The sequence below is a fragment of the Dipodomys merriami genome, unplaced genomic scaffold, assembly GCF_024711535.1.
Source record: "Dipodomys merriami isolate MVZ:Mamm:240054 unplaced genomic scaffold, mDipMer1.0.p SCAF_3, whole genome shotgun sequence".
Taxonomy (NCBI): domain Eukaryota; kingdom Metazoa; phylum Chordata; class Mammalia; order Rodentia; family Heteromyidae; genus Dipodomys; species Dipodomys merriami.
The window spans coordinates 2,700,347-2,727,418 of record NW_027204492.1 but is presented as its reverse complement, the minus strand read 5'-3'; the positions used below and the strand labels follow the sequence as shown (position 1 = coordinate 2,727,418).

The window sequence follows — 27,072 nt, the reverse complement described above, 5'->3', positions numbered from 1 at the left end:
AAGGAATGATCTGAATTTGTAATATCATAAATTCTGAGAACAGACACAAGGCTTAGTAATCCTCAGATCATTCCAAGGAAAGGCTGATTTATGAGAAAAACAAGTTATCTCACTCATGGTGATTATTAAATGCAGTTATGCACCCTATGCATCCTTAGCAGTGTGCTAGTGGTTGGCTGGAAAACTGTACTATGACACTAGTGCTTCTGTGCTCTATTTCAGCAGAGATTTTTTTAGAGCTCCAGCCTCTTGTGCTTAATTAGAGCTGTCATCTTATGAGAGCTCTTAGCTACTCAGAGCCAGTAGAACACTCAATCAAGCATTTGGTACACCTCATGGATAGACAAAGAGAATCTCAGCATTTAGAAAGATTCAGCCTGTCTTCTATTGCTGTTTCTTCAAGATCCTTCTAGAAAGCCTTTCTTTGAACACTTCTAGTGTTATATCCCACACTGCCCAAAGAAATATAACAGATAACATGTATTTGTCTAACTAAACTACATGTGTGCTGAGTGGAATTAATTTTGATCTGCAGGCCTCACTCTGCAGAAATCATGGGGCATTTGCTTTTTCTACTAATTCTGGTGTTAGTGTTGTCAAATATAGGGACATATTGCCTCTTTTTATTTTGAAACATTACCATTTGCCTAGTATGTGCCTTATGGAGGTAAGTACTTGTGATACAAAATTTAAAACATTTCAGACCACAGTGTTCAAAATGAGCCCCCATCTGCACCCATGAGATGATCAGTATTAATTATACTTCACATACCTATTCGTTTCATTCTCATGGCGGGGGGAAATAACTACTTGTTAATATATTATTACTTTTGTTTAACAAACTACCTTGTTGAATCTGATCCTGTAGCCCATTCATTCTTTACAAACCCTTTCTGTCCAATTTTGCTGCTCTATTATTTTTTGTTGGTTGTAGAGCTTGAACTCATATCCTGGCTGTTGTCCTTGAGCCTCGTTGGGCTCAAGGATAGCTCTCTACCACTCGAGCCAAAGTGCCATTTTTTTCTGCTGCTCTATGAGTGATGAGTTCGCCTATATTTTTAATCTCCTCACTGCATGTAAATGTTCCTTTTCTTTAATTTAAAGTCAAGAGAATAAAGGCTGTAGTCCATATTTCTTGATCTCTAGTATCCTTTGATCACTTCGTGACCACAGTTTTGTGCAAATTTAGGCTCCTTTGAGATATCTGCTATGTCATGACACCACTGCTTTTCTTAGGTCCTATTATTTACAACTTCTTCTCCTTGATCCCAAGTTACCACTGATCTGTTTTCTTTCACTATGGATTACACTCTTCCCTACAGTTCCATATTTTATGTATGTATCATACAGTATGCATTCATTTGTGTCTGTCTTCCTACATTCAACTCAGTATTTACATTGATCCATGCTTTTCTATGTATCTTTATTGTATTTCTTTTATTTTCAGAGTAATATTACATTGTATTGATGCAACAAGTTAGTTCATGTATTCACATATTCATGGGTACTAAAGTTATTTCTAAAGTTTAAGTGCTGTAAAACACAAAAGGGGGGTACTTGGATTATTTCATTTATGTATTTGTGTGAGCATCTGTTTTCATGTATCTGGTAAATATCTAGCAATAGAAATCCAAGACTGTATGGTAAAGCATATGAATAGATTTGTATAAATTTGCATTCCTAGAAGAGATGAAAACATTCAGTTAGTGTGTACCTTAATTTGTCATTTTACTTGATCTCTTATGTTTCACCCCTCAAACTGAAAATCTACAGAACATTTGATCTCTGCGTATCTCCATTTCAACATAGATTATGTTATACTCTAATTTTTATTCTACATGTATTTTTGCCCTATGAGCCACTGTTATTATTTCATACATTTGGTGTCTGTTTACCATTCCTATATATATTATATATTATAGTCATTCTTTATAAAATACATTTTCAGTCTTCCTTCCAAAATATATTTCCTTTCATTTGGAGAATAAAATTAAGCATTTCCTTTAGTGAAAGTCTAATGATAATCATAACTTTTAGCATTATGTTATTATTAGTGTTCAAAAATATCTTCTTTGTTTCTATGAAAGTTTCCAGTATATTGGATAGAATTTGAAAAGCAACGTAATTTTTCCAAGAAGCTCTTTAAGTTCTTCTCTTTGTCTTTTCTTTTCAGATGTTTTACCGTAATGTATCCTTATTGACATATATTTTAATTATTTCTAATGGAAGTTATATTTTCTTTAGGTTTCCAATTACATTTTTATTACTGTTTTTCAGTAAATTATATGCCTGTTTCTCTCATGCATTTTTTGTTTACATTTTAACTTCCTTTTTAGGTAATCTCACCTATTGTCCAGTTCATAGATTTTCTTTTATTTATATAGAAATCACTGAATTTTTACCTGTACTTTCCAGTTCTACAATTTCCAATGTCATTTCTCTTCTCTCTCTCTCTCCCTCTCCCTATTTTATGAAATTTATTTCTATTTACCATCCAAAATTTTCACATTACTTAAACTCACTTAAATATATTCACTATGGCTGTTTGAAAGTCTATCCAATAATTCAAATATGTGGAGTCTCAGTAGATTTGTATTTTAAATTGGGGTAGAATTTATATACACTAGAAAAATAGTTTGTACATTTTTAAGTCTTTGAACAAATGTATGGAGTTGTACAACTACTCCCCAAATCAGGATATAAAACATGGAGGGCTAAGTTATGATGTTATAGAGAAAGCTTTGGCTTCTTCAGGGCGATGGATTGACTGAGAGTGGGCAAAAGGGAACTTGCTATTATAATAGAATTGTTTTATATAAATAACTTTATACAGTCTATAATATTTTATGCCTAGATATTTCAGATTAATATGTCTTTGAGACTCATCTAAAACATTGTATATCTATATACTACACATACACACAACCATATGTGTGTGTGTGTGTGTGTGTGTGTGTGTGTGTGTGTGTGTGTGTGCCCATTCATTTATCTATGCATTTACACTTGTATGTGCTCTAGTTTGGGGCTGTTATGAGTAAAATTCTTTCCAGATTTTTTTGAATTTTTTTTGGAGATTTTCATTTTACTTGTGTATATACCTAGGAAAGCAATATCTAGATTATAGGGAATATATTTTTAACTTTATAAGAATCAGTTAAATTGATTTCCAAAGAGGTGGTGTCATTTTACATCCCTACCAGCAGTCTATGAGATCTCAAATTCTTCCTCAAGATATCCAATATCTGATAATATCACTATTAACTCGTTATTCTAGAATTAAGAGCAGATGTCATCTTGAGATTTTAGTTTACATTTCTTTCATTAAAATGCTGCTATGGACTGTTGTTGTGATTTTTAATGTGCTACATGGTTTCTTTTTTCTTTTGTGTTTTCCCCACTATGGTTTATCCCCTATTGTCACTGTATTTGATTTTGGTGCCCTGGAATTGTATATATGTTTATGAGAATTAGAGAATGGAAGGAGAACAACAAAATGGTGAGATAAAGGACAAAAGAGGAATCAATGCAATAGTGATATTCACAAGACAATATGTTGGAAATTATCTGTACAACTTGTGGGGGGGCATTGAGGGAGGGAAAGTCAAGAAAAATGGAGGGGGTAATAAGTTCGACAGGAAATGCACTCACTACCTTTCTCATATAACTGTAACCCCTATGTATATCACCTTAACAATTTTTTAAAAAGAATATAACATTAAATTTTTTATGCTGCTTAAGGGAGCTAAGCACTGGTGGCTCATGCTTGTAATCCTAGATACTCAGGAAGCTGAGATCTGAGGATCGTGGTTCAAAGCCAGCCCTGGCATGGACTCTTATCTCCAATTAGCCACCAAAAAACTGGAATTGGCACTGTGGCTCAAACAGTAGAGCACTAGCATTGAGTTGAAGAACTGAGGAACAACATCCACGCCCAGAGTTCAAGCCCCACAACCAACAAAAAAATGCTGCTATGGATCTATTTGTATGCTTAGGGGCATTTTTATATTCTCTGGAAAATATTTGTTCATCCATTGGAAGAGCTCTTTTTTAATTTAAATTCTATTGTAAAGGAAATGTATAGAGACCTTACAGTTATATAAGTAAGGTAATGAGTACATTTGTTTTTTAACAGTGTTACCCCCTCCCTCATTTTATCCCACTCACTTCCCCCAGCCCTACCCACGGGATCAACTCCTCTCCCCATAAGTTGTGAAGTTCATTTCCAACATATTGTCTAGTGCATATCCCTGTTGAACTGGTTCATCCACTGTCCCACCATTTCTGATTCCCCTTCCCGTCCCAGAATCAGATAAATTTATAGATAAGACAAAGATTACAGAAAAAAAATCCCACTGTCAGTAGAAAATAAATCAAAAGAAAAGGAAAGAAAGAAAAAAGAAATAACTGCCAACAGTACAATAAAAATATGTGAAGTCAGCCAGATCCAAAGATACATGGGCTGAATGGTTTCCTTCATTTGTAATAACTAGAATATGACTACAAATCTAGAAGTTAATCCGATGGATGGTAAAAGACAAATAATCACACATGGACATGATTAATTAAACAGCACTCAAAGCATTGCATAGAGAAAACAAAGGAGGATATTCCTAGGAGAGGATCACAACAGCTCAATAGCTATGTGCATATGACCATATAAAATGACGCTTACTGAAAGCTCAGAGTTCTTGACATATTTGGAATCCATATATAGTTCTTTTGTCAGGTTTACACATGTATGCAATATTATATCCCAGTCTGTGGATTACCACTTCATTTTTTCTTTTAATAATGATTTATATTTTATTTTATTTTAAATTAGCAGACATAAATAATAGAAGGAAATTTCATTGTAACAATTTCATAGTTATATAGTTTAAACAAGTTTACTCCTCAACTATATTCCTGTACCCCTCTCTAATTTTCAGTTTCATATATTCTCCTATCATTAAATATACATATACACACAAAATACATATATATGTATATATATATAAAAACACACGTAGATGTTTTTATATATACATATATACACATAGTTTTGATATTCATGTGTGTGTGTGTGTGTGTGTGTGTGTGTGTGTGTGTGTACACCAGTACTGAGGCTTGAACTTAAGTCCTGGGTAGTGGTCCTTAACTTTTTCTGCTCAAGGCTGGTGCTGTACACTTGAGCTATACCTCCACTTCTGTTTTTTTGGTGATTAATTGGGGATAAGAATCTCATAGGCTTTTCTGCCCAGTTGAAATGATCTTCATATCTCAGCTTTGTAAGAAGTTAAGATTGTGGACTTGAGATCTTCTTTACTCCTAAAGTTCCCCTTTGATAATCAGAAATTTATAATTTGTATGAACTTCACTTTAACATTTCTTTTATATACTAAGAATTTTTATCAACAATTGCAAAGATATTGTTTAATATGTTCTTCTAGAAGGATCATATTTTTGTTTTATGTTTAAGTCTCCTTAATCAATATCAGATTAAATGTCTACAATGCCATCTTTGTGATAAATCAGTTTTCATATATGTGGACTCTCTCCAGTGTGCCTTTATTTTTCTTTCCTTTATGCCAATAACATACTACTTAATTACTCCAGCTTTTTAATCATTCTGACATCCTGTTAAGCAAGTCTCTTGGCCTTGCTCTTCTTCAGGAGAATATTGGCTATTCTTGGCTCTATGTTCTTAAAATCTCTGCAATCACTTTTTAAATTAACATTTCAACTTGGAGGTTTTTGCATCGATACAGTTACTGTAACTAAGAATTCTAAATTAGTGGGAGGTCAAGTTTGAATTAAAAAATAAATTTTCAAGAAAGCTCATATTTCACACAGAATCCAGGCCAAAATGGAAATGCTTTCTTCTTGTGCTCCTTCACTGTGGAGTGTTTTCTTAACATTTTCTTCCACTGAGGGCACAACTCCTCCATGCTACTAGATTTATGGGAAGAGTACCTATTAATTTTGTATGGCTTATGTAACAAATTACCACAACTTTAGTGACTTAAAAGAGCATAAATCTATTGTTGCAGATCTAGACAGCAGACATGAGAAATCAGTTCACTGGATTAAGATCAATGTGTGCATGTACACACAGTCTCTCCAGAAGTGCTAGAGGAATACTCCATTGACTTCCCTGACTTCCAAACACACACTGATTCCCCTCCTGAGTGCATGGGCCACTTCCTCTCATTTCAAAGTCAACACAGGAGCATCTTCCAGTTTTCTGTTTACATTATCACACTGCTTTCTCCTCCATAGTCGAATGCTCTTCTGCACTCTCAGAATAACACTTGGCATTGCATTTAAGGTCCATCCTGATCATTCCAAATTCCATATTAAGGTTTTAAACTTATCATGTCTATATTTACTGTGTGTGTGACTGTGTGCATGTGTGTGTGTGTGTGTTTGTGCATGTGTAAGTGGGGCTTAAAGTCAAGGTCTCTTGCTTAAACAATCACTTTACCCCTTGAACCACGTTCCCAGAATCTTTTTTCTGGGGGGGGGGTCCGGTCGTGGGGCCTGAACTCTGGGCCTGGGCGCTGTCCCTCAGCTCTTCACCTCAAAGCTAGCGCTCTACCACTTGAGCCACCGCGCCACTTCCAGCTTTTGTTTTTTCTGCATATGTGGTGCTAAGGAATCGAACCCAGGGCCTCATGCATGCAAGGCAAGCGCTCTACCACTGAGCCACCTTCCCAGCCCCTCCCAGCATCTTTGCTTGTAGTTTTTTTCCCCCATAGTCTTGCACTTGTTCCGAGGCCAGCCTCAGACCAGTTTTCCTTTGCCTCTTGAGTAACAGAGATAATAGATGTTTGTGACCACTCCAAGTTTGTTTTTGAGACAAGATGTTATTGAATTTTTTGTCCTTTGTCCTTTGTCTGGCCTTGGACTGCTATTATCCTGTCTGTACTTCCCAAGTAGCTAGGATTACATGTGCACACCACCCTGCCCAGCTCTATAATTACTGTTACAAGATCACATTTCCAAGTTACAGCCACTTGGACATACATATCACTTGAAGCCACTATTCAATACATCATAGTCTTAGTTATAACACTTAACCTTATTCAGGTTCACTGTTTTCTTACATAATCTTAAAAACCACATTCTTGTTGACTAAAACCAGGAATGCTTCCACCTATCCTGCTGCTACAATACTATCAATTCCTATGATCAATACTCCCATTTGCACTTCTTTCTTCTATTTGGGCCTCTTAGTAGAACCTCTAATGTTTTAGGAGGTCAGATTTTAATTTAAAAATGTTTTCTGATTGGGCTTTTCAGGATTTTGTACAGGAATATATTTCAAGTATCTACTTTCTTCTGTCTCAAATACTGGACAACACCCAGGCACTCTCATGTAGCTGCTGTTCCCTTTGTATCACTAAACTTGTTCTTTTCCAGATTTCCTGCACCCAAAAGATCACAATGCCCAGTAGAATTCACCCCCATGACAATGTTCTGCCTCTTGCATCTTGTCCTCTCTTGACTTCCATGGGATCATGACATTCTTATTGACTTTTATTGCTTTTCATATTTTGTAGGTTATTCTTTCTCTTTCTCCATTGCTCTCTTTATCCCAGACCTGACCTAAAACACTATTTCCGTCTAGAACATCATTTTCTATTTATTTAATGACATAGTACAGCTTCAAGACAGTGGTAGAAACGCCTTGTGTGTAGAAAACTAAATGTATAACTTACATGTACACTGAAAAGTCTTGTAGTGTAGTGGGAAATAGAAAGATAGACAGACAGACAGACAGACAGACAGACAGATGGATAGACTCTAAAGAAAATGTGCTATAGTGTGGTCTTGTTTGTAAACATTTGGGTAAATGCCCAAAAGTGGGATTGCTAGGTCATAGGGGAGCTCTATGTGAAGTCTTTTGAGGAACCTCCATACTGCTTTCCAAAGTGGTTGAACAAGTTTACACTCCCACCAACAATGAAGTAAGGTTCCCTTCTGTCCACATCCCCTCCAGCATCTGTTGTTAGAGTTCTTGATTTTTGCCATTCTAACTGGAGTGAGGTGGTATCTCAATGTTGTTTTGATTTGCATTTCTTTTATGTCTAGGGAGGTTGAGCATTTCTTCATGTGTCTATTGGCCATCCTTCTTTCTTCTTCAGAGAAGTTTCTCTTTAAGTCTTTAGCCCACTTATTTACTGGGCAGTTGTTTCTATGTTTATTGCAGCATTATTTACCATAGCTAAGATCTGGAACCAACCCAGATGCCCCTCAGTAGATGAATGGATCAAGAAAATGTGGTATATATACACAATGCAATTCTATGCCTCCATCAGAAAGAATGACATTGCCCCATTTGTTAGGAAATGGAAAGACTTGGAAAAAATTATATTAAGTGAAGTATACCAAGCCCAAAGAAACATAGGTCCCATGGTTTCCCTTATTTGCACTATCTAGTATAGGTATGAGTCAAGCAGAAAAGGTCAGATAAGGTGATGTTAGGAAAATGAACCCTTAGATATGTATTTTAATGTTTTTTTTCTTTCATGCATTTGTTTCTAATGCATTTATAAGATTATTTCTTTGTTGCTTTGTATGTCCCTCCCCCACAATATAACCCCTGCTTTCACTATATTTGATGTCGGTATAATTTGTGAAGGAGATGGGGAAAAACAAGTCGTTTAAGGATACAGGCGGATCTGTTGCAACAATGAGAAGTACAAGTTGTCATGTCGAAAACGAACTTTACAACTTTGGTGCGGGGGGGGGGACAGGGGGGAGGATTGGGGGCAGGGGGGAGGCTGGGAAGGGATGTGAAGGGGAAACAAAGGAGGAGGCTGCAATGCTTGATAAGAAATGTACTCATTATCTTGCCCATGTAATTGTAACCCCTCTGTACAGTATGTTCACAAAAAATTAAAATTAAAATTAAAAAAAAGAAAATGTGCTAATGACAAGTGAACTTCTGCCTAGCCATCAGTAAACATATGGTGAAGTAAATTCCTCTAGTTGTAGATACGATTGAGGAAACTACCCTTCTTCATGCCTTCAAAATGAGTAGAGGACAAAAAGCAAAGTTTGATGTTCATTTTTAATAATTGGATCCTTACAAAGTCCCCAGTTTCTTGTCTTTTGTTAGCTTGGTTTCTTACCCTTTACTTTGCCTAGTCTGTGCATTAACTTCATTTTCTTTGCCACTGAACGTTTCTGTTCACTTCCCAGTTCCTGCAGCATTTCAGTAATCTCACTACTTCTGACCTGCTTGCTAGGAATTGAGTTGCTTCTGGTCATTGATGGTTTGCACCTCAAATCCTAGCTGCTCTGGAGGCAAAGATCAGTGTGACTACAGTAAAAATCATACTTAGAAGCCAAGAAGGCAAAATATTCACAAGACCTCATCTCAACCAATTAAAACGTTAAGCATGGTGGTACACAACTGTCGTTCCAGTTAATCAGGATGCCTAAATAGGAGGATTGCAGTGCAAGCTAGCCTAGGCATAAATCCACAATATTATTGAGAAATATAAATTAAGACGGTACGGAAACATGGCTCAAGTGGAAGACCATCTGCTAAGCAATTATGAGGCCCTCAGTTGAAAGCCCAATACTTCCAAGAAGAAGAAGGAAAAGAAGAGCAGGAAGAAGAGGAGGAGAACTTAATGGTCCTTCCTTTCATAAGAAATGTGGCCACTGCCAACAATAAAATTGGAAAATGTCTCTCTCCATGCTGAATGAAGCAACACTTACCAAAGACCGTGCGGGCAGGAACAGATTCTCGGTTGAGCCAGAAAGATACTTGTGAAAGAATGACAGTCATGATGCATGGCAAATAGGTCTGGATCACAAAGTAGCCAATTTTTCGCTTTAGATGAAAGTGAGTTGTCATGACGACATATTCTCCTTAAGACAAAGTAAAATTAGATAGCATATAGTCACATATATATCATTCAAACAAATTGGGCCCCAATTCAGTTAACAAAGCTCTTCAATTTTGTAGTCAAAATATAACACCCCAGTGCCTCCCAAGCCCAAGTAACTAGAAGTCTTTAACCATCATAAAATGGTATGTTTTCATTGTGAAAAAACAAGCTGACAATGTACAAGTACAGTTTTCTTAGAGCAAGTTTGATACAAGTTTATTCAAATAAATTCACATTCTTCCTGTAAACAATGAGAAATTATTGTCTTCTAAAACACTCATATAGGTTATGAAATTAAAAATATATATTTCATTTGTATAAATAAATACTCTGGGAGGTATCCAAGTTACAAATGAATTAACTGAAGTAGAATAGACTGTTCGGAATGCTTTAGTGGTATAATTCTTTAGAAAAACTTAGTCAAAGCCCAACAAAATAAAAACCAGGAAGTGGGTACTTGTAAGAGGAGAGGGCATGGCCAACAGGAGATGGGTAGAAGAATGAAGGGGGAAGGGGAGAGATCGCAGGCAAGAATGCATACTATATGCTACAGAACTGAGAAAAACAAGAGGTGGTTGGGGGAGGAATATATTGAAAGGCTGACGCAGATCAAGATAGATGTGTTGTATGTGTTGTATGCATAAACTGCTTTGTTAAATGGCAAGAAGAAATTCAATACATAACACCAAAATTAAGAAAAGTGAGGGAACGGGTGGGATGGGAGGGATAGGTGAGAATGTGGAAAGGGGTGACATGGACCAAGAAGGACTGCATTGATAAACTGCTTGGTTAAATGGCGACTCCTTTGTACAACTATTTAAAGATGATAAAAAAATATTCAAGATAACTTGATTCTCACAACAACCTCATAAGAGAGGGGAAGAAATTGATGTTCAGAGAGACTTCACAGCTTTCACAGGGCTAGGTTGCCCAGGAAGGAAGTTGTTTCTCAAATTCAAACCAGACAGGTTGGGCTCCATGGCTGCTTCTTTATCCCCTTACCTTTTATTCCACTAGACTTCTTTGGTTGGGACCAAAAATACCCCTTCTAACTCCCTGACCTCTCTGGTCTCCAGTTATGGTTCCTTGAATTTTGAAAACTTGACACACATCAGGATATAGGATTTATACTTCTCTCTCACTTCCTCCTTTCCTCCCTCTCTCCCTCCCTTCTCTCGGTATTCCAATCAAGCCTCAGTCTTTAATACCTTAAACTTTGATGGTTCCCTAATCTGTACCTTCTGCCTGGTCTTTCTGACTGCTATGGGTTAAACTGTGTCTCTTCAAAAGATACAGTAGAATTTTTTACCCACATCCCCTGATTATATGATTTCATTTGAAAATAGGGTTGTTTCAGATATAGTTAACAGAAACCTTACTAAAGCAAGGTGAACAGAAATTCAATACGGCTGATAGTCTTCTAAGTTGAGAGAGACATACAGAGGGATAACACTATGGATAGCAGAGGCACAGACTCACGAGGTACCTCCAAGGATTGCTGGCCACCACCGAGCTGGGAAGAATCATAAACAGATTCTCAGAGTTCTAGACAGAAATAACACTTGCCATGTGTTGATGTCAGATTTCTAGCTTCCAGAACAATAAAGTTCCATTGATTTCAGCTATCCAACTTGTAGTAATTTGTTATATTGCCCTGGAATTCTCTATTCACCTGTATATATATATATATATATATATATATATATATATATATATATATATATATACTCAACTACCTATTGAACATCACTACCTAGGGATAGAATAGCACATCCCCAAACATGTCTAGATTAAGGCTTTTCTCTTCCCAATTTATATTCTCCAAAGCTAATAGATTTTTCCATTTCAAAAAAAGTTTAAATAGAGATACAGGTTGACCCACTGTAACAATGAGATATACAAGACGCTATGTTGAAAACGAACTTTACAACTTCAGACATGGGGTGGGGGAGGGAGGAGATAGGGAGGTGGGGGGGAAGGGATGGTAGGGGAAAAGCAAAGGAGGAGGTAACAATGCTCCATAGGAAATGTGCTCATTACCTTGCTCATGGAACTGTAACCCCTCTGTATGCTATTTTTACAATAAAAAAAAAAGATTTTAGGGCTGGGAAGGTGGTTCAGTGATAGAGCGCTTGCTTTGCATGCATGAGGCCCTGGGTTCAATTCCTCAGAACCACATAAGCAAAAAGAAAAAAGCAGGAAGTAGCGCAGTGGCTCAAGTGGTAGAGCGCTAGCCTTGAGGTGAAGAGCTGAGGGACAGCGCCCAGGTCCAGAGTTCAGGCCCTAGGACTGGACCCCAAAAAACCAAACATTTAAAAAAAAATAGCTCTAGGCAGGTGCTAGTGGCTCACACCTGTAATCCTAGCTACTCAGGATGCTGAGATCTAAGGATCGTGGTTCAAAGCCAGCCCAGACAGGAAAGTCTGTGAGACTCTGATCTCCACTTAACCATCAGAAAAACCAAAAGTGGCACTGTGGCTCAAGTGGGAGAGCTCTCGCCTTGAACTAAAGAGATGAGGGACAGTGCCCAGGCTCAGAGTTCAAGCCCCCCAACCAACCAAAAGAATTAGCTCTAGATTGCCTGAACTATAATTATTATGTTCAAAATGCTTTCCGTGCTTCATAGTGTTGTTTAGCTTGCTTGTCCATGGCTGTCACTCAACCACATGACTCATATCTCCAAGCCTGGCGTTTTGCTAGTCAATTAGAAACAAGAATTCTGGAGACCTTTTCTGCCTGGGGTACCTTCAAACCAATCTTCCAGGTCTCAGCTTCCAAATTCACTAGTATTATCGGAGTGAGCCACCGGTATCCTGTTTTAAATCTTCAAAATTCTAAATACATAGCATCATCTTTTCTTCTCTTTCTCTCTTTCTTCCTTCCTCATTCCATTTCTCCTTCTCTCTCCCCTATACCTCTTTTCTCTCTCATCCATATCTATTTTTACTTCTGTCCTTTTCCTTTTTTCAACTTTCTCTTCACACTGATAAGGAATTGAGGATTTTAAGATTTGATTTTTCCTGAGAACCAGAATGTGATTAGTTTGGGCAATATTCACCCTTCTCTATTTTAGTGTCAAACTCATGAACTCATTATTACCAAACCTATCTCTGATTATGTGGGATATTAAGTATTTAAAATATTATTTGTGAACTAGCTACAGTCTGTGAATCTAAAAAGGAAAGAAAATGTACTTTTCGAAAAGTTATGAAATCAATCATTTTAAAATAACCAATTATATGTTCTTCAATCCTCTCTATTGCCAGCCTTTCCTTCTCTCTCTGTGCTGCTGCTTCTCTTTCAAAGAGGCAAAGGAAATTCTACACAGTGAGAACTGAAGCCTTTTCACCATGTTGAGGGGGATGTTCCATTCCTTTTTACTGGGTCCAATGAAAAGTGTGAAAAGGACAATGAACTGCCACCTTTTCATCTTCATACTCTAGAGAGTCTCTTTTGTGTGGTACTGGGCCCTGTGCTTGCTAGGCAGGTGTTCTACTACTTGAGCCATACCTCCCACAACTGTCTATGTAGTTGAAAAGCTTAACAAAATCAATTAGATGAATAGGAGGTATTTGAAAATATAATGCTAATATCTTCTGTCTCTCCACACCTTCTCTGCTAAAGTGAGAAGATTTAATGAGATTGAACGATTTTTCCCCAACTTTTCCTGTCCTATTTCTACCCATGTGTTTCAGCTTATTAAACTTGTTAAGGACCATCTGTGTTGTGTGTGAAACATTCAAGGGTACCATATCAAACAGAATGCATATGGATTCACAAATTAGTCATTATCTATGGGTCACACAAATGCAGAATAGTTTAGCAAATTAATATTTTATAAGTGAATATGCTTTTCTAAAGTGGACTGTTATATTCCCTCCCTCCTTTCCTCCATTTCTGTTTCCTTTTGTGCTGCTGCTTCTTATGAAAGATAACCTTTTAAGTGGTTTGGGGAATTTTCCTATTGCTTTTGCTCTCCAGCCTATTAAGCTCCATCTGTGTCAAGTGTGAAATATTTGAGTATACTATGTAAAACATTCTCAACTAGTTTCTAGGGTTGTGAAACCCCAAGAGGATTTTTTAAGTAGCTTCATAAATTAACTCATTATGCAAAATAAGTGAATATAGTTTCTTAAATCCATTTTTGAGTATTTGTCCATCTCTCTATCTGTTATTTTCTCATGATGCCTTTTGTACCATTTTTGTTTCTACCTCTTTGGTTTTTCTTTATGTTGCTTTCATCTCTGTCCCCCATTTTGTGCTTTGTCTTTTCTTGCTTATGCTTTCCATACAAAGGCAATTATAATAAAGCTGCTGCTTCAACAAATTATCAAATTTCTACCAAAGACAAATGTTAAGATACTAGATATAAATGATCTTTGCTGAAGATTAATGCAATAATTTATCTAATGAGGAAAAATGGAGACAACGTTGAAAAGAGGGAGTGGTGTCAATAACTCCCCACCACTTTTGAAGAAATCCTTTCTCTTTCTTCTTTTCTATGTCTTTTTCTCTTTTTTCTTTCCTTTCTTCCTAGATCTCTTTCTTTTTGTTGGCATTGGAGTTTGAAGTCAAATCCTGATACTTGCTCATCAAGGACTGTATCACTTGTGCCATGCTCCCACTTACTCTTGCTTTAGTTATTATATATACATTCGTGCACACACACAAACACATGATTGTATCTGTAGGATGGTCAGGAGGATGTGGAGGCAAGGGATAGAGAAAAAGAATGATGGCGGAATATGTTATATGCTGTGCCTATGTATGAACATGGTATAAAGAAAATCACTGAAAGCTGTTGACTAATAGGAGTGGATGGGAACAGGAAACAAAAAGCAGATGAGGGGATTAAGGTGAATAAAATATAACACATGTATGTGTGAAATGTTTTTGTGAAACTCCTATGGACAATTACTATGTACCAAATATAAATAACCAGAAAATAAAGAGGATGAATATGGTGGAAGTATTTTTAATACATGCATGAAAATAGAACAAACCTTATAAAAAATAAGAGAGGAGAAAAAGGATGACTATTAGAGAGGGTGAGCTCAATCAAGGTTACATTGCATATATGTTAGGAAATATCACAGTGAACCTTTGTATAACTAATAGATGCTAATAAGGTATTTTAAAACAAAAAATAAAATGGAGACAACCTAGTAGTAAAAAATATATAGGCAAAATGGCAGGAGGAGGTGGACACTGGTGGTTCACGCCTGTAATCCTAGCTACTCAGGAGGCTGAGATCTGAGGATCGCAGTTCAAAGCCAGCCCAGGCAGGAAAGTCTATGACTCTTGTCTTCAATGAACCACCAGAAAACTGGAAGTAGTGCTGTGGCTCAAGTGGTAGAGCGCTTTCCTTGAGCTAAAGAGTTGAGGGACAGCGCCCAGGCCTAGAGTTCAAACCCCATGACTGACCAAAAAAAAAAAAAAATGGCAGGAGGAGTTCCTGTGCCTGACAGTAGACTGAGCACACACAGTTACTTCTGTTTCCTGTTGAGACTCCAAATAGGGATTGTGAGAATATGAAGCTATATGTTATGAGAAGAAATCAGGAGAGTTGCCCACACAGAAAGTTCTCCATAGAACCTTAGACTGAATGTACATGGTGTCCTGGAGGAAGACAATGAGGAAACTCCAGGCCTTGGCCTCCATCTCAGCATAGATTGGAGGCAGGACAGGGTGCTGGGAACAGAAGGAATCTTGTTGATACAACTCAAAGAGAACCCAGATTGGAGGCTGCAAATTGAGGGAGTCTCAAAACTTGAGGTGAGAAAGAGACTGGAACTGAAGGTAGCTGAAGGTGTGCACATGAAACAGTCGCTATCCTTACCTCCACACTAATGACCATAGTGACGTTTGTACTTTCCTGGTCAAAGATAGCAAGCCAGAGGGTCTTTCTATAAGACACTAGGAAATTATAAGCTGCAGGTTGGGTGCCTAGGAAAGAAATATAATCCCAACAAAGGACAAAACATATTCTAACAGAAATGTTCCCTTCTGATTTCAACTTTTAAAATCCATCTACAGAAAAAGTATTAGAGTTTTAAATTTGAGTATAGAACTATAGTAGTTTCCTTGAGGTACTTTTAAATTTTATTGTAAAGATGCTACTTTAAACAAAGCTAAACCCTTACTCTTCTGGAGGTTAGCAGACTTAAAATGAGATTCAATGTGGTAAAGTAAATTCAATGTGGTGAAGTAAAACAGTACAGCATAGCCTTGAGTGAAAAAGCCAAGCAAAACTGAGAGGCCCTGAGTTCCAACCCAAATACTAGCACAGAAAAAAAATTAAATGATATCTAAGAAAATCATACATACTAATTTTGTAATATGAGGCTTTGACACCTGAGTACATCGGTGACAAAGCTGCATTTTTTTCTAGTAAGTTTAGGGAGCAGGCAGGCTCTTGCATTTCATGGCTTAGACTCCATTTCTCTTCTTTGAAACTAGTAGCAAAGTACCTTCTAATCACTTACTCTCTGGCTCTTATCTTCCTGCCTCCCCTGTATGATTACACTGGGCTTACCAGGAAAATCCAGGCTAAGTACTACAAGTTGAAATCAGCCGATAAGGAACTGATTCCATCTGTGACCTCAATCCGCCTCTGCCATATAAACTTACACACCAAGAGGTTCTAGGATTAAGGATGTGGACATCTTTGAAGAGCCATTATTCTAGCTCTCACAAGAACAAAACATACATTTTAATCTGTTTTGTTAGTGGAAAACAAACTTTTAGCCCTTAGATATCAGAAGCAAGAAGGAGATGAAGTTTGGAAGCAAAAGGATTGACAGGTAACTATGATCTGGTGCTAGGAAGACTTCACATGAGCCTAGTGGAGAGAGAAAAGGTAAGAGGTAAATGAAATGAGTTGTGCACTGTTATTCAGAATAGGGAGAATTTAAGTGACCCTTTAAGGGAAAAAATCAGTAAAACCACAATTGTATAAGTATAGGGTCAACCACCTGAGGTAATCTGTCTTATCCATTATTTCTTTATCAATAAACCTGACTTGACTCATGTCCTTACAATACAGCTTAGGACCTATGAAATGCTCAAAAACTGATCACTATTCATTTCACACCATGTACATGGATTAATTGCCTTATCATAAAGTTTTAAAATTACGATATCCTGATACGGTGGTTTGCTAACAATCATGACATAGCACAGCAAAGTACTGCCATAACGAAGTAATTGGATGGGGCAACACAATAATAATTACCTCAGGTGTTTGGTGATCAGAAGTCTGAAACTGGTTTCAACAGTTCTAGGCTCCTTGTATAATATGCAGGAAAATCCTTCTCTGACTGTCTGTGTCTCTCTTTTTCTGTGTCTCTGACTCTGTCTCTATTTTTGTGTCTGTTTGCTTCTGTATCTTTCTCTCTTTCAAATTTTCCTTTTTCATAACAACAGTGTTCATATTGAGTTAGGCGATCACCTTACTTCAGTATGATCTCATCTTCACCAATATTTATACTGACGCCATTTCCAAATAAGGTCACATTCTGAGGAACTTGGGTTAAAATTTCTACATCTCTTCCATGGAAGTGCAATCCTATTCATATTGCCAGCATTACCAAAGCAAGTGGAAACTGGCATGCTCCTACACTAACAATGGGAGTGTGACTTGTTCAGCCTTACAGATTATCAGTTTGTTAACATGTGTTAATTTTATTAAAATGTATCAATATTCTGAAAGAGCAATCTCAATTATCCTGTCTGTATCACAGGCTGATAATTACAGAGGAGTAAAACAGTACAGAAAGGCTAAATCAAAGGTTAATGTGTTGAAAGGATGATACAGATCAAGATGCATTGTATACATAAACTGCTTTGTTAAATGTAAAACCTCAGCCGGGCGCTGGTGGCTCACGCCTGTAATCCTAGCTACTTAGGAGGCTGAGATCTGAGGATCGCGGTTCAAAGCCAGCCCGGGCAGGAAAGACCGTGAGACTCCCATCTCCAATAAACCACCAGGAAACCGGAAGTGGCGCTGTAGCTCAAGTGGTAGAGCGCTTGCCTTGAGCTGAAGAGCTGAGGGACAGCGCCCAGGCCCAGAGTTCAAGCCCCACAACCGACAAAAAAAAAAAAAAAATGTAAAACCTCAATACATATCCTAAATAATTAAGAAAAGTGATGGAAGGGGTGGGTTGAGGGGTGGGTGAGAATGTTGAAATGGGTGACACTGATCAAGATTCACTGTATTATTATTGATTTGTTGAGTGCCAACTACTCTGTACTACTACTTAAAGATAATTCAAAAAAAAGAAAATGGGACATCACAGTACCATTTATAGCATTAACATACATGATATATGTTAGATAATTGTTTAAATACATTTGAATCTATGTACATGAGGCCATTAAATATGAAAATATTATTTTGTTGAGTTTCACAATGAAAAACAGTTTTCACTGACGGCATATGAAATGCTATTGTCAAAAATTCTCTGGCCTTGGAAATGGGATCATCATTTTTCTACTTCTACTTTAAAAAATCAAAATAGGTAATAAAGAATGTCTTTATTGTAATTGTTAACCATGTTACTAGATTTTTTGAATATCTTATTTGGATCATATTAGTCACATGAAAATATGTATGTAATGTAAGTAAAAATCAATGTGTAAAACTGTATTGATAGCCCAGTGCTGGTGGCTCAGGCCTGGAATCCTAGCTACTCAGGAGGCTGAGATCTGAGGATCACGGTTCAAAGCCAGCCCGGAAAGGAAAGTCCATGAGACACTTATCTCCAACTAACCAACAGAAAACCGGAAGTGGTGCTGTGGCTCTAGTGGTAGAGTGCTCACCTTGAGCTAAAGAGCTAAGGAACAATGCCCAGGCCCAGAGTTCAAGCCCCACGACCAAAAGAAAAAAGAAAAAAAAAGACAAGAAAACAAAAAACTGTATTGATGATATGGCTGCATTTATATAAAATACTTATACAAAATGCAAAAGGAATCTTCTTACTTACCAAGCAGTACAACAATTAGTTAATACACTGAAATCCTAAGAAAAACATTTTAGAAAGTGGGGATACTCAGATCCCATGGGTAAAATTGTGCAGTATTTGCACAGAATCTATGCACATCTTCCCTATACTTTAATCACTACATTATTTATAATAATACTACATTATTTATAATAACAATATGATAATATATAATAATATATTATAATTTATAATGTAGTGCTGTGTAAATATTCTCATGCAATATTGTTTAGAAAACTGACAAAAGTGTATATGGTCAATAGACATAAAGCTTATTTTTTAATTTAATTTAATTTTATTTTTTTGGGTCCGGTCGTGGGGCCTGAACTCTGGGCCTGGGCGTTGGCCCTCAGCTCTTCAGCTCAAGGAGAGCACTCTACCACTTGAGCCACAGCGCCACTTCTGGCTTTTTTTCCTTTTTGCTTATGTGGTGCTGAGGAATCGATCCCAGGGCCTCAGGCATGCAAGGCAAGCGCTCTACCACTGAGCTACATTCCCAGCCCTACTTTTTTATTTTTGGTCAGTTGTGGGGTTTGAACTCGGCTTGGGCGCTGTGCCTACACTCTTCAGCTCAAGGCTAGCGCTCTACCACTTGACCCACAGCACCACTTCTGGTTTTCTAGTGGTTAATTGGAGATAAGAGTCTCACAGACTTTCCTGTCCAGTGTGGCTTTGAACCGTGATCCTCATATCTTTGCCTACAGAGTAGCAAGGATTATAGGTGTGAGCCACCAGCATCCCGCAAAACTTAACTATTTTTAAGCTACAAGAGCTCACAGATACAGAGGGGTTGGCCGTATTTGAATTTGCAATATTGAGCTCTCTGTGTCCTTTTAATTTTCTTGTTATGAATGTGCATTTACCCTTACAAAAGCAGGAACCGTGGTTTAACCAAAGGAAGCGGGGTCTAGGGCTGCTTGGACAACTCATGAGTCATCTCAAAAGTGGCTGGCAGTTTGTGCATGTGAAAGGGACACAAGTGAATTGAGCCGTGGCCAAGCCCTCTCTGGCTGTGCTATTACACTGTGCCATTTTGGGTCATGGTCTCTCTCACATCTGGTCTTTGACAAGAGAAGTCTTTTACCTTATCTAATTCCAGATTTCGAAATCCTTTTTGTCTGCCAAATACTACCTTTTTTAGCTACACTCTTTTGGTCCTGGAGTGGAGGAGCACAGGGCAGACAAGACAATAGGTAGTGACGTTCTGAAATAACAACCGATGTCTAAAGAATGAAACAAAAAATTAGAGTGTCCTATTTCATTTCTAATTGTGAATTCACAGAAACAAGTGATGCCTGAAAATAAGTCTCCAACAATAGCCAACTAAGTGTGTTTTCCATTTTTGCCAAATGTGCATCACACTTAGTTGAGATTTCAAGGTACTTCTTTCCTCAGGCTCCTGGAACTGGTAGTTAGTAAGTAGACAAAACTTAGGGCTACAGAACATAGTTTCTATTCCATTTGTTCTACTTCATTTGTTTCTAATTCCATTCATTCACTATCCAAGAATTGCTTATTAAGAAAACCTGCAGTTTTGTAGATGTACAAGACACTATGTTGAAAACGAACTTTACAACTTTGGGGGGGAGGGAGGAGTTGGGCAGGTGGGAAGGGAAGGGATAGCAGGGGGAAAACAAAGGAGGGGGTAACAATGCTCGATAGGAAATATACTCATTACCTTACTCATGTAACTGTAACCCCTCAGAAAACCTGGAGTTTTGCCCAATGATGTTTGTCCTGAGGTAAGTGATGTATTTAGGAAAATAATTCCACAGCTATTCTCTTGACCTCCTAGCTGTTCGACTCTACTGGAGTCATTAATTTGCTACATTCAACTCTGGAGGAACTAAGAATGAAACCTTTATGATCAAAGCTGAGCTTTTCTACCACTGTGGCCTCTCTGTTTCCCCCCCCCACTTGACCTTCTTCCTCATTCTTCAGGAGGCAGCAGGACACTGGTTAAGAGGGATTCGGAGCTAATCTTCCTGAGTTCGTATTTTGCCTCTATAATTGCAGAACTATGAGGGGCTGGAGGACCATATCAATGTCCTTCTGTATGTCTCCCTTTCCTCATTAGAATAATCATTTGTCACAACCATGTTTTGCAGATTAAATAAGTTATAAACACTCAGAGCAGTGGTTGGCATGGAGTAGAGGTTCCATAAATGTTTGATAAATAAAATCAATAAATACCTGTACTGGACCGGATTATCTCTGTCCCAACAACGTGGCCCAGCAGGTCATACTGATTCAGGCGAGAGCCATCCTGTGCCACTTCCACAGACTTATTCTTTCCAAGAGTCCAAGAGTAAAGCACTTCAGCTGTTGTATAGGCATCTAAGGTAGAGAAAAGTCAAGAAGGAAGGTTGATCATCTGTCGCTACCGCCTCGACCAGCAAGGAAGACGCGACACCGAACTCTTCTCTCTGCAGTTTATTCAGGACCTTTGAGTAATCTTCTGACCCCAACCCCGGGGAGAATTCCCCCACAGCCTTAAGTACCCGCTGGGTAGCCAACCCCGATACGCCACGTGGGAACCACCAATAGGTTCAGGTGCCCGGAAAGCAAGCCAGATTCTTTGCCTTAGCCATATAAGGAGTTGTTTACCACAGAGAGCACTCGCCATCGGGAAGGCGGAGGGCGGAAGCCGGCGCCATCTTCCAGGTGCGGCCTCTCGCAGCTCTCTACAATCATCCATGATACCAAACTTGAATGAAATTTAAATACAACTTCTAATTCCCAAAGAGTTCTGGGTTCACATCTATATTTAACTGAAGTGTTCTATCCAAACATCCATCCATCCATCCATCCATCCATACATCCATCCATCCATCCAGTAAAAGCTCCTTGAATAGATACTATACAATAATGCTACAAATATGTCCTTGCCTTTAGTTGTGTTGTCAAATGACTCCATTTCCTGGGCCTTGGTATATGATAAACCTCAGGAAAATCTGAAGTAAGCATAATTCAGCTACTATAGCATCCACCTGTAAGCATTATCTTGGATTTTATATTGTCAGCAATGGGTTACATTTTTACCAGATTAGTTGACTCACACTTAATGAATATAGAGTCAAAGACAATTAAGACTAATACATGATCCATACAGAAAATGTTCTCTATGACCTTGAGAATAATGTTCACTCTGATGTCATCGGGTGGAGTGCTGTATGGGTGTCTGTTAGCTTTAATTACTTCATAGAGTTGATCAAGTCTTCTTTTACAGTGTTGATTGTCCACCTAGTACTAGCATCCATTATAGAAAGTAGAATATTGAAATTACAATTGTTTACATGCTTGTTTCTTTTCTTTTGCTACAAAATATCTTTCAGTAGTTGTACAAAGGAGTGGTCATTTAACAAAGCAGTTTATGAATAGACTACATCTTGATCAATATCACTCTTTCCAACATTCTCACTCATCTCTCCTAAGCCTATGCCTTTCCTCACTTGTCTTAATTTTGTAGGATACACACTGGATTCTTGACTGCATACTTCCCCTCTTCTCCTCTTTCTTGTTTTGGTTATATCATTCTTCCTTCACGGGTTTGGGGACCCCTATTAAGGTAAATATAACTTCTTAATTGTCATACTTTTTTGAAAGATTAATTCTTTTTATTGTCGGTCATGGGGATTGAACTCTGGGCCTAGGCACTGTCCCTCAGCTCTTCGGCTCAAGCTCTACCACTTAAGCCACAACAACACTTCTGGCTTTTTCTGCTTATGTGGTGTTAAGGAATTGAACCCAGGGCTTCATGCATGCAAGGCAAGCACTCTACCACTGAGCCACCTTCCCAGCCCCAAGATTTACTCTTAATCATTACAAACATTCAAAGCTTCCACAGAATGAGGAAAAGGAGCATGTGTAAAAGACTGTGCAGTTTTACTTCCTTGAATGGTAGTCCTCAGATTGTTCTGATTCTGTGGTTGGTGTCCAGAGCTTCAAACAAGTTTATTGTGACAATTTTTGGAAAACATCTCATTATTTTTATACAGGAGTGAATTTTCAGATGTCTCTACATCAGCATCAGAATTACTTCTCGTTGGATATTTTAAGGTTCCCATTAACTGTCCACAAAATTATTTCGATCGTGCTCTTCTTGGTGTACTAAATTTGGCTGCTGGGACAGTGTTCCCTTAAATTCACCTGCCTTATCCTTCCATTTATTGAATTTTTCACTTTTCTGTAGCCTCTCTGGCCCTCTTCAACATGTACAGTCATTTCCTTTGTGATCTCATCCAGGCTTATGGCTTTAAATACCATCTATGCAAAGGCTAGTTACATTAAATATCCAGCGTAGGTCTCTTTTTGAACATCACACTTACACTCCATGTAACCAACTCCAATAACCATATTTTCCCAATGGTAACCACACCCTAAGTAGCATTTCGTTATCATTATCATCATCATCATCATCATCATCAAGTAATTGTACAAAGGAGTTGCCATTTAACAAAACAGTTTGTGAATGCAATGCATGTTTGATCAATGTCAGCCCTTTCAACATTCATGCCCATCCCTTCTGTGATGCTTCTTAGTTTTGTAAGATATACATTGTATTCTCGACTGAATTCCTTATGGGAATTTTATGCATAAATTCCTCCCTGATATTACATTGGGAAATTTATATTTACAATATATTCTTAAGCAGCAAGTCTTGAGAAAAGTAATTGCATAATAAGAAAAAGGAATAAAAACATGTTATTTGGCTTACAAGAATTACATTTTGGCAATAGATAGATAGATAGATAGATAGGCAGATAGATAGATAGATGTTAGTAATTTAAAGGAATCTAATGATGTCAAGCTGACAGCAATAGCAGAAAAATTGTCATACTGGGTCAAAAGTTTAGAAATGTTCAGGTATCAAAAGAAGAGAATATGTGAGATTTAACTGGTGACAATCACAGCAGTTCATTTTGCTTAAAGTAAGTTTGTGCTGATTTCCCCATATATTCTAATGATAAATCATTTTTGGAAGATCTATATAAATAAGTCTATGCATAATATACAATGGAATTATATATAAACTATGTCCATACAGTCTGTCATATATAAACCATAAGAATATCCTTCAAAGTAGTAACAGGTTTTGGAAGTAAAATAAAATGTTTACACTTCTAATTTTGATCTGTGACCTGTGTATTGCAGAAGTGAATCTCCATGGATTAAGCCTTTCAAACAATTTACAGTGTAACAAAATGAATACAGTATCAAGAAGCCAAAAACAAGTTTGACAAGGGAGCAAGGGAGTGGAAGGAGGTAAATGAATGAAAGGTAACAGAGGAGGAATATAGCTAGCATACTCAATGTCCCTGTGTGGTAAAGGAAGTGGGAAATGTACAACGAGTCCAGGAAAAACAAACACACAGCATGGAGAAAATGATGGAAGGGGTAACTGATTAAGAAGTACTGGACATGTAGATGGAGATGTGAAATTTTAACCCCTTGTACAATCTTTGGAAATTTAGAAAAGAAAAAAATACCTGGGAATCTCAACGCCTTATTTATAAATTCTGTAATTTAATATATGGAGAATGTCAGGACCAATTGCTCTGATACATAAATTAGTAGACTTCTAACACTACAGGTTAATTTTGCCTGCTTTCACATGTGAGAGAAGTTGAATCACGTTCTATATATACTTAGATATCTGGCGTTTGCTCAGCATCATCAGTGTGATCTCGTTCTGTTAGTTGCTGAGTATTATTGTCACTGTGGTATGAAATTTAATTGTGGGAACATGTCACACATTTTTAAACTGTCCTGCCATTTGGGTAGTTTCAGTATAGGCCTATGACAGCTTGCTCTGCAAAAGACATCATTTGTGTTTTGGTAAATAATAAACACTTACATTTGAGTATATATTCAAGACTGTAGTTAGAAGATAAACATACGTCATGCATATGTTCACTATTCATAGGTGGCACCAAATAATTCCTCCCCCCCCCCAATTTTGTACAAATCTGTAGTCTTTATGAACATTTTCTATAGTTTTCATTTTGGTGTGTTCTAATAGTACACTTTGTATTTTAATTTGCATTTGTTTACAATTGTAATCAGTCAGCAATGTGTTTGCAGTGATTGCATGAGAGAGAGAAAGACAGAAAGATATAGACACAAACAAACACACATAGGGTTAGGAAACTGTTTTATACATTATATCTTTAAGACTTTAGCCCTTTTCCTGTTACGTTTTCTGAGTAGTTCTTATGAATTTTTAAGAGGTTTTATAGATAATACTAGAAATTATCTTTTAACATTGTGGTTAGTGATATTCTATAATCTGATCAAGTGATCTCTACCTCTCTACTGTGAAGATACGTTTTATATTTTCTTGTAAAAGTTTTATTGTTTCAATGTAGAATTTATTTTTTGTGTATGATATAAGCAATCTTTCTATTTCTCCCCCTCTCTCCTTCTATCCCTTTCTCTCTCTTCCTCCCTTCAGTTAAGTCCAACATTATCTATACCACAATATTATCTTGCCTGAATTACTATAGCTTTCAAAATCAGTGTGGATAACTGATAATGGATATGATTTGCTTGTTAATTTTCTAGCTTTATTATTCTTCAAGACGGTACCTTAATATTTCCATACTTTAGAATGAGCATTGTTTGCTTTGTATTTATCCTGTTTGGTATTTGTGTTTTTCATGTGGCTTTGGATTAATAATTTTCATTACTTACTTTCAAAAGGACTGCCCTTACTTTGCTAATGATAGCTTTACCTCCATTCACAGCCTGTTCTCCTGCAAAATTACCCATGATAATCTCTTCTCATATGTTCCACCTGTTTCTTACTCTTTTCTGTATTTTGTCTCCTGTGCTTCAGTTATGCTATTATCTATTTACCTATTCAGGTAGCTAATCCTGCCTCTTTCTTGTTATTATCTGTGAAATATAAAATTTAGATATTATTTTTTTCATAAGATATTTTCAATAAGATATTTTCTTCTTTGTAGATATCAATTTTCTGTTGCAATTATCTTTAATGTATTAACTATAGTCACACTAGTATGCAACAGCACAAAAATGCATTCTTATCTAACCATATTTTGGTAATGTTATGTACCTATCTCCCCATGATACGCATCCCTATCTCTTTTCTAATAAATAGGGTATCCTTCGTCCTTCCATTTTTTCAATTCCAATGGCAATGTATAGCCTCTGCCCATGCATGACTTATTCTTTTTAAAAATATTGATTGATTGATTGATTGATTGATTGATTATGTGGTACCAAGGAATTGAACCTAGAGCCTCATGCATTCTAGGCAAGCACTCTACCACTAACTAACATTCCCAACCCACAGATTCTTCTTTTTCCTCAGTACTTTATTCTTTTCCCAATTTACTTCTCACTTTATAATCTATACTTTACTTTTTTATTTATTTTTCATTTTGTCTTTCACCACTGCTTTGTTCTGTACAATAAAAGCCCATCAGGTGCAAAAAAAATTGTTTTATTCATGGTGTATTCCAAGCTACTGCTGTAGGAGTTGGCACAGCCAAGATGGTTTGTAAATATCTGACAAACTATTAAATAAATATACCTCACATAATTATTTGAAACTTTTCAAGTGTACGTTCTGTTTCAAAGTACAAACATAAACCTAAAGATGTTATCAACATTGATCTTGATACACTACTCTTATGAGTGACTCACTATATAACCTATTATGAAATTCTTATCGTCATAAACTCTCTCAAATTCTATTCAATTCTGAGTTTTCTAAAGTCATTTGAAAATGGACTACAAATCTACTCTCTTCTCTCAGCAATTGGGAAAAACAATGCTCTAAAAATGCGCAAATCTAGATTCTCGTTCTGTCTACCACCTACTGTTGAGAAGTAGCGAGAAGTATGTTAAGATTTATGTAAAATGGACATCTCAAAAATGTAAACTTATTCTAAAACATATGTCCTTAAGAAATTCATATGGTACAGTCTACCAGTTCATCTTTTTCTATCCTCATCAGACTAATGACAGAGAAATTTGATGAAAGAGAAATTAATCTGAAACCACGAAATAAGTTTTCTGCTTAGAAAAATAACTCAACTAAAGGGTGTTTCCCTCTCATTCCTCTGCCTCACTATTATACTAGCTGAAATTAAAGCTTGCAGCTTTAGAAACCTCTGGGAATCTATATCTCTCTCTCTCTCTCTCTATATATATATATA

At 37.1% G+C, this 27,072-nt stretch overlaps 1 protein-coding gene across 2 annotated transcripts in view; it reads right to left on the bottom strand.

Moving 5' to 3' along the window:
- Gabra3 (gamma-aminobutyric acid type A receptor subunit alpha3) overlaps positions 1–27,072 on the bottom strand; it is a 170,970-nt gene that overhangs the window by 11,856 nt on the left and 132,042 nt on the right. For both annotated transcript variants that reach the window (XM_070039556.1, XM_070039557.1), the window contains exons 7-8: positions 21,080–21,223; positions 9,712–9,864 (exon numbers count right to left, since the gene is read on the bottom strand). In XM_070039556.1, coding sequence (XP_069895657.1) covers positions 9,712–9,864; positions 21,080–21,223 — 297 coding nt within the window. The remainder of the gene's footprint in view (positions 1–9,711; positions 9,865–21,079; positions 21,224–27,072) is intronic.